Source organism: Mustela putorius, unplaced genomic scaffold, assembly GCF_011764305.1.
Source record: "Mustela putorius furo isolate JIRA1106 unplaced genomic scaffold, ASM1176430v1.1 tig00000129_pilon_pilon_pilon, whole genome shotgun sequence".
Lineage (NCBI taxonomy): Eukaryota > Metazoa > Chordata > Mammalia > Carnivora > Mustelidae > Mustela > Mustela putorius.
Genome location: NW_025421290.1, coordinates 52344722 through 52353362, shown reverse-complemented (window position 1 = coordinate 52353362; position 8641 = coordinate 52344722). Strand labels below are relative to the sequence as shown.

The 8641-nt window shown below is 66.6% G+C and overlaps 1 protein-coding gene across 1 annotated transcript; it reads right to left on the bottom strand.

Annotated features, from left to right (window-relative positions):
* Nucleotides 1-6211, bottom strand: CLBA1 (clathrin binding box of aftiphilin containing 1). Its single transcript, XM_013057304.2, has 5 exons — nucleotides 5587-6211; nucleotides 4217-4347; nucleotides 2743-2872; nucleotides 1682-1795; nucleotides 1-763 (listed from the first exon to the last, which is right to left on the bottom strand). The coding sequence occupies exons 1-5, from the start codon at nucleotides 6037-6039 to the stop codon at nucleotides 602-604; spliced, it is 990 nt and encodes a 329-aa protein (XP_012912758.2). The 5' UTR covers nucleotides 6040-6211; the 3' UTR covers nucleotides 1-601.
* Nucleotides 6212-8641: the final 2430 nt, after the last annotated feature.

The window sequence follows — 8641 nt, the reverse complement described above, 5'->3', positions numbered from 1 at the left end:
CCTTGTCCAGGCCATTTTATTTAATAAAATTTTACAAAAGTCAGTGCCTTCGCCAGAACCAGAGAAAGCCTGCTGGGAGTCAGAGGGGAGGGCCGGACACAGAGAGAGGCCACCGGATGGGTGCTGGCGCAGGGAAGGGCTCCCAGGGCCTTGGCGTCCCCCTGCCCCAGGTGTGACAGTAACGTGCTCCGGACCCCGAGTGTGTGGACGCCTGCCTCCTGTGGACAGTCCCAGCTGACCGCCAGGCCAGCCTGGTGTGCTCCTGGTGGCCACACAGGCAGCCAGGCCTGGGGTCCCTCCCCAGGCGGCCACAGGGGCCAGCAGCACCTGCACCGGGTGGAGGCCACCAGAGCCACCTTGGTTCACGTCAAGCTGGGGCAGAGCTCCTGGGGATCTGGGGCACCCCCTTCCTATTGAGACCGGCTCTGCCGAAGGACCCACTCTTCTAAAGGGGCCAGACCCCAAGGTGCACCAGCGGGCACGCACGGCTTCCCGCACGGCGTCCCCAGAAACACGCCCACGGAATAGTTCTGGTTTCCAGCACCAAACCAAGCCGGTAAAAAAAGTATAATTCCTCATAAAAATACAAAGTTCTCCTGTTTTAGCAAACGTCACTATTAAACAAGGTCATTTTTAGTTTACGTGGATTGAACATCTTTTTCCACGGAATTGTGATGTACTGCCCGTTTCTGGGTAAGGGGGTCTTCAGAAAGACGCTGCAGGCAAGCAGGCCCCCCTGTCTGCTGCCAGACGTCCCGGGGAGCTGACGGGAAAGGAAGGGCATGGCATGGTCAGGGCCTCCTGAGGCTGGCTTGCTGGCCCTGCCGCTCGGGCCTGTGCAGCTTCCTCCCCTCCCACGGTCGTGCGGTCAACACAGAGATGCACGGGACAGAGCGGACAGCTCTGTGGCCTCTCCCAGGGCTAAGCGGGCTCCACGCTGGCAGGACGGCTGTGCCGTGTGCCCAGGGCCATGCAGGCCTCCCCATCCCTAAGTGACCCTATGACCCTGGCCTGAGGGCCTAGGTGGGGTTCCAGGACCCGTCCTGCTCTTGTCTGCAGTGTCCACGGACGTCCACTACCAGTGCCGCGCACATTTCAGTGTCTTGCTGATCTAAGATGGTCCCTGCCTGCACTTCTAGAAGTTCCCACCTCCTGCTCTGTGGGGTTTCCCGTAGAGCAGAGGGACCAGCATGCCTGGAGATGGCCCTGGCCCCGGCCGGATGACAGGGGGCCCATACTGTCCACACCAACCATCAGAGCACACCTTGGTAGTGGACGCCCCCCGGTGCCACTGCGTTCCTGGGGCAGGGGTACAGGCAGAGCAAACCCCACCTGTGCTCCAGGTCCTGGGCAGAACAGGCCCCTCCAGACTGGGCACTGCTGGCCACGAGGGGCAGGTGCCCCCACTCCCAGGAAACACTGTGCCCTGGCCTCAGAAGAGGACACCTGCCCCTCACGTGCACCTCTCTGCCGCTCCCCCCGCCTGCCTGCTTCCCACCAGCCCTGCGGGGGCCCTGACAGCTGCTCACATCCCAGCGCCTGGTGCTGCCCGGCCTGCCCCGGACGGCGGCTGCGCTCCTTTCCCCCGAGTCTGTGGAACTCAGGGAGCAGGTGTCGGCACGCAGACCCGCGCGGCCCCCACAGCCCAGGCGTCTCCCGGGGGTGGGTGGCGATGACTCACCTCGGTCTGGATCACGGCTCTGCAGGGCTGCAGAGAGAAGGCAGGCGCGCCCAGGTCGTCAGACCGTTTGAGGTCAGAACATTCCAGAATGTGACCCAGGTCTCCAGAAGGGTTCTAGTGAGACAAGCCACTGTCACCCGCCGGGAAGGTCGATAAAGGATGGCTTTCTCTGCGTCTGCCTCGTGAACCCGGACCCCTCTGGCACATCCTACTGCTCAACGGCCACATGCCATGACTCGGTGTCCGCAGGGTCAGGCAGCCGGCTGGCCCCCGCCCTCCGCTCACCCGGCTCCCGGCCATCCCTGCCCTCCAGACCCGCAGGGCCCTCCACCTCCTCAAGTCCGCCCCCACCTCAGGGTGAGCCGTGCTCCCCAGCCTGGCTGAGCCGAGCTGGCCCACCTTCCGCCTCCTGTCCAAGCTGCCCGTCCCCTTCCCCACCCTCCTGGCTGCTTTTCTGGCACAAACACAAAGGCAGGGCAGCCGCATCAGGCCCCTCTGGCCCCTCCCACCCCTCCCGTCTCTCCCGGCTGGCCCTGGGTGCTCCCTCGGCCCAGCGGCCATCCCAAGACCGGCCATCAGGAAGGCCTGCCAGCCCCTTCTGGGTTTTCCGTGTTTGAGAATTTCCACGACAGCAACAAACAGGAAAGGATCTTTGTGGACTTGACAGCCAGCTCCGCATACAACCTGCATTTTCTCTTGTAACCCCTGCCACGCCTCTCGCCCACACCTCCCTGCGCCCACTCTGCCGCTTCCAGCCTCAAGCGCAGGGGACCCACCTGGTGGCTGGCCTCACGCCCGCGCCCGCACCTGCCGCTCCTCGCAGGGCCCCCTCCTCCGCCCTCCCCCGGGAGCCCGGCCGCCCCACAAGCTGCCTCGGCCCCTCCCTCACCAGGCGCAGAGGGCGGCGCTGCACTGGACGCCTGCACGGCCTGCCCCGACCAGACCCCGCCTGCGACGCCTCATCCCCGCAGCACCCCCACAATGCGGTCCATGTAGGCGGCTCCCGTGGCCCCGGGGTGCCGGCAAAGTCTCCGTGGAGCCCCCAGTGGCGCCCGGCTCACCTTCTGAGCAGCATCTATTCCGAGAACGAGGAACAGGTTCTCCTGGCAGCGGGACCCGCTCCAGGGGCAGCGAGAGGCCGACGCGCCGTCTGGGCTCTGCAGGGCTCTCCAGAGTCTGCGGGACTCAGGGCTGAACAGAGACCCATTCGTTAACGGCTGAGCGGGAAGCCTTCCAGACGGACGCCGAGGGACCTGCCCCAGGGGCTGTGAGGACAGAGTTCTCCCTTCCAGGCCGGCTCACGTGTTGCTGCCCCCTGAGTACCCCTGCACCCCCGTCCTCCTCCCCAGGGAACCGGAGCGGCCGAGCGGCTCCTCAGGGGACAGACCCTCCCCGAGGCCCAGTACTTTGCGGTTTTGTTCCTGATGGTCTTGCGGACCACGAGCTGCACCGGGGGGCCACAGGGACACTCGGAAACTAGAAGCGGGGCAATGCTTAGGGGATGACCACTGGGTGTCCATCATGCACCGTCCATAGCTGCGAGCCACTCCCCAGCGGCCGCGTGCCACCAGGGCGGCTAGCGCGGCTCCTACCACGGAACGGAGGGTGTGCACAGGAGGGGCCACGCTAAGTGCCCACAGCATTTGCAAGTCGTCTTCCTGTTTTCACACCCTGAAGTCACAGCCACCTCCTGTCACACCACAGTGTCCAGCCCTGCTGGACCTGACGGCCAGGACCACCTGTGTCTCCGCGTGTCTGCGGCTCCTGCTCCCACCAGAGGCCCTTCTGCCTGCTGATCCGGGCCACACCCTGGGGAAGCGCTGTATCCAGAGAGCCCTCTGGGCCACGGTGGTGACAGCCTTCCGGGGTTCAGGCCTCTGTCCCCCCAGGCCCCTGCTGGGGGAGGTTCCCTGGCTTGGACCCCAGCAGTAGCCCTGCCTGGACCCAAGGCCAGAGCCCAGAAGGGCAGTCTGCAGAACTCCCTGACAAAGAGAACACGGGTCAGGGTGGCCAGCTCAGCCCCTCCTCCTGTGGCCTGGGCCCCGCAGACCTCAAGCCGACCATGCCGCCCCCCCCAGCTGAGCTGCGCCTGTTCTGCCAGCGCCCAGTGAAGGTGCGTCAGAGAACGCAGCCATCCGCGGGCCTGCGTCTGTGGTTTCCCAGACAATGAGCCCCGGGGACCATCAGCCTTGCCGGCAGCAGCAGATGCGCTCAGGCAGGCTGGCCCTGTGGGTTCAGACTGTCCCTCGGGGGCACTGGTATGTTTCTCTGTGGCTGAGGATCAGGCAGTCCAGTCCTCCGGGACCAGCACTGACTCGGAGACACGAGGAGCTGGCGCCCCTGGTCTCCCTTGATCCAGGTGAACACAGCTCTGAGGGCGACCACGGCCAGAGCATCAACCCATGCTGCCCGGTCCTTGAGGACCCCACGACACCAAGGTTGTGGGGTCTTTGGGACAGACAGGCTCTCTCTAAAAGGCCACTTGGTCAACTGAAGTACAAACTCGGACTCACTCTAAGAACCCAAGTTCATTACCACAGCTGCTGTCCAGATTCCCAGCCGGGCGCTTCTAAGATGCGGTTCAAGGGGGAGACGCCGTCGGTCGCCTGGGGGACTGGTGCGTCTTGAAAAACACACGGGAACACATCCTCGGAGCTGTGTGGAGGCTGGAGGGAGAGAGAAACGCACGTCAGGTCACCTTGCTGCCGGCAAGGGGCAGATGACACATGCAGACGATCGTGCCCTCACAGCTGCTGTAGCGTGGCCCACTTGCCCCCCGAAGTCTCTGCTCTGCACGCTCCTGTGGGAAGCCCAGAGCGTGGCGGGCGGGCTTCGGGCACGGCACCCACAAGCTTTGTCGGGGACACACGAGACAGCGGCACCTGATAAACACATTAGTGTTTCCCGTGTGTCAGCCGGTTGAGAAGGCTGTCCACACGGCGGTCAAGGAGGCCTTTCCTGGGCGGAGACCTGAGGTCGGAAGGTCTGGAGTTAACTTGAAGGGCCGGAGTGAGGGCTGTCTGAAGTCTGGCAGGAAGTGACAGGAGTGCAAACCAGGAGGGGAGGGCGGGCGTGCACAGGGGGCAGGCTGGAGGGGAGGGTGGGTGTGCAAGCTGGGAGTGCGGGGAGCCCCGAGAGCTGCTGGAGGCACGCGTGTGTGTGCGGCATATATGCATGTCCATGCAGGGCTATTTTCTGTCGTCACCTAGTGTCTCTTGCGAAGTTCACATCATGGTCAGACTGTTCCCTGATCCCTTAGCCCCACAGTCCTGTTTTCACAAGCGCACTCGCGGAGTGGACAGCGCGGAGAGCGCCTCCCGCCAGAGGTCCAGGGCACACAGCCGGCTCAGGGAGCAAACGTTCATCCCCAGAACCAGTTAACCCTTTCCTCTCATCCCTTCCTCTGACTCCTTCTGTTCTTATGGTGTTTGGGGGCTTGGGGTGAGCCCTTGGGAAGAGACGGCAGAGAAACAGGAGCAAGGGGAGGAAGAGGAAGAAAAGAGGCGTCAGATGCGTCACTGCGCGTCTGTGCAAGAGGCGGTCGGGCCAAGAAGCGCCGTGCGGAGACGACGGGGCGGGCGGACTCTCCTGGCCAAGTCCAGGGCCCGGTCGCCACACACAGGCTGGAAGGGACTCTAGAGGGTGAGGCTTTCTGAGTAAGGAGCGTGACAGTTTGGACCAAAAGCTCCTTCCCGGTGTGCCCTGAAGGGAGCCGGGAAAGTGGGCTGGCGCGGGGAGCGCTGCGCACACCAGCATCCGCTCCTGAGTGGCCCCCCGCGTGGTCCAGCCTCCCTCCCTGGCTCAGGAGGACAGCACAGCCAGCCGCACAGGCGGGCCGGGGCCAGGACAGCAGCAGACCCCCTCCCGGGCCGGCCCAGCGAAGCGGAGGTCCGCTGCGGAAATACCTCACGAGGTGCGCCGCCCGCGGCTCCTGGCACCCCAGGCCCGCGCTGGGCAGGCTGGCGAGCACCGCGCTCCTTTTGGGTAGAAGCCACTGTCTGCCGCCGAGGACGCGGGGGTCGCTCCGGGCGCTCCAAGTTTGGGGAGAACTGCTCAGACTGGGCCGAAGCGTCCCGAAAGCCTTCAAACTCCCCCCAGGCGCTGCCGGGCTCCGCGGGGTCCGGGCCTCGGGCCGGGCAGGGGGAAGGGCCCTCGCGCGCCCCGGAGAGGCGCTCCCCGCAGCGCCGCTGCGCGCCTGCCCCTGCCCGCCCCCCGGGCGCCCTGCTCGCGCCGCGCCCCTCAGAAGCGGGGCGCAGGGAGACGGGAGCGGCGCCTGCTCCCGCGGCGGGGTCGCTCGGACTCCCGCGGGGAGGGGGCGCCTGGCCGGGCGCGGCGTCCCGCTGCCGCTGGCCCTGCATGTCGGAGCCGCGCGGGGCTGCACGGGGCGCGGGCGCGGGGCTGACGGCAGCCCGGGGCGGGGGTCCCCGCGAGGGCCCGGCCTGCGCCCCCGGCCCGCACCCACCGCGGCTCGCTGGAGCAGCGCGCGCCGCCGTCCCCACGCCCGCCCGTTGCCCGGCAACGGGGCTCGCCGGCCCCCGCGCCCCGCGACCGACGCCATGACGTCAGCGCGCCGGCCCGCCCCGCCGGGCGCCTGCGTGCCCCGCCGCACCCCCACCCCGGCCCTCGCCCTCCCCCTCCTGCGAGCCGGGTCCCGGGTTCCTTGGAGCCCGGACAGCCCTCCCCGCTGCCCCCCGCTGCCCCCCGCTGCCCCCGGCGCCCGGGGCAAGGCCACTGCCCGGCCCGCCCCCAGCTCGCTCCCGGCCCCCGCGGACCCTTCCCCGCGCGCCCCCAGCCGGCCCGCGGACCCCCCGGGAGGCGTGCGCGGGACTCCAGCGTCGCAGAAGTGCCCGCAACCCCGGTCCGCACCCCGGTCCCGGCCCCTCCGTGCGCCCACCCCTCCACCCTGTGACCTCCTCGGGCCCCTCCTGTGGGCACGAATCACCCGCTCTCCTTGGTCCTCGCCAGCCCAGCTACCGAAAATCGTAATTTTGAGAATTACCAGATGAGATCATCCCTGACCCCTGGACAGCAGGCTCCTGTCCCTCCTGGGCTTCCTGAGGGTACATCGGCCAGCACCACAGTGCGCAAGCAAAGCAGTCCGACTGCCCAGCTCTGGGCGGACACCCGGGTGACCCTGCGGGAAGGGCGCCGCCTCTCCCGCCTGCATGTCATCCCAGGGACAGTGCCGGCATCCCAGGGACAGTGCCGGCATCCCAGGGACAGTGTCGGCGCTCGGACCCCCCTCCTCCGTTGTGCCTGCTGTCCTCCTAGTCCAGGGAGCAGGACAGGGGTAGAAGCGTTGTCCTCGTGTACAGGTGGGGAAACTGAGGCCCAGGCCCAAAGGCCACGTGAGAAGTGTTGCTGGGGTTGGAGCCAGCTCTGGGGAGCTCCGGAGTTCCTCACACCCAGTCTGGACGGGCCTCAGCAGACAGTGGCGCTGTGACCTTCAGGGTGCGGGTGGGCTGACCTGTCTTACTAGCTGTGGTGGCTGAGTAATGCTGCCCAGAAATGGCCACATCCTGTCTTCAGAATCCGTGAATATGGGACCCTATGTGTTCTACGAGGCATTTTACAGACATGATTACGTCAAGGCTTTTGGGGTGGGGACAAAGTCCTGGGTTAGGCGGTTGAGCCCGATGCCCTGAGGAGGAGGAAGCAGGGGGTCAGGGTCTGGGGAGCCGGAGAGACTGAACCAGAGGCCCCAGTGATGCGGGACTCCCAACAAAGGGATGCAGGACCCCCCAAGAACCTGAAAAGGGCAAGGACGTACACCTGGCCAGAAACCCCGGAAGGAATACGGCCCCATCGAGGCCGGGAACCACAAGGGAATGGGCGCGCCGGGGCGAGCCACTGTGCAGTTATGTTACCGCCCTCACGGGGAACACACAGACTTGGGTGCCCTCCGGCTGCTGAAAACGTGCTGCCTCGGGGGGGCCAAGACCCCGAGGAGGTGGCAGAGGTGATCTGATGTAGGGTGCTCAGCCCCGGCTGCAGTGGGGGGGGTGGGAGCTGGGGACCGGACGGGCGGCCCCTGGCTCCTCCTGCCGGCCACTGGGCAAACTGGGCACAAGACGCAGGGCACCAGCCGAGGGTCAGGCCTCCGGGTGGGGGGAGGTACCTGTTCAGGTTGAAAAGGCCTCACCTGCTGAGGGAGACTGGTCAGAGGGGAGCATGGTGCCCTTCAGGTGGAGTGTCCGAGGGGCCGTGGAGGGGGTGGGCGCAGTGGAGTCAGGAGGAAGAGCCCGTGGGGCCCTCCAGGCTCCTCTCGGGACACCTCAGTCCATCCCTGACCTCGGCCCTACCAAACAGGGGTGGGAGGCGGCTTCTCTGCCATCAAGCTAAGCCTCCCCGTCCCAGCCCCCAGAAGCACCCTGCTTGCCTGGGGTTCTCAGACCCAGACCACTGGGATGAGTCTGGGAGCCCACCTTCCCCAGGCTGGAGCAGGCCCTCAGCCTGGGGGAGACAGAAGCAGTTAGAGGCCGGGGGTCAGCAGACTCGAAGCCCACTACCTCCTCACCGTGTAGGGCTAAAGGAGAGGGCAGGGGGTCGCCGATGGGGTCCTACAGGCCCCCCCCCCCGGCTCTGCTGTGATTCTTGGGCCGGGCCGGGCTGGGGCAGGGGGAATGCAGAGCTATTTTTGCTCCTGGTGCAGCGGCTGCTGCACAGAGATATCAATCATTGATGCTCTGGGTGTCCCTGCTGCCTGGAGAGGCTCGGGGAGTGGCCTGCCAGGCAGGGGGAGCCCTGCTGAGGAGCCACAGCCTGTGGAGGGGGCGGCCACGGCTCCTCATCCTGGCCCCACCTGTGTCGCGCATCCTGGGCCCCAGTTCCCAGGCTCGTGGCCTTGGGAAGCTGCTGGTGAGCCTGAGACCCCCGCCCGTCAGTGAGGGCCAGGCTGACATGTGGTCTAGCATGGTGGTCCCAGGGAGGAGACTGAGCCTGTGTGTGCCCACGGGACAG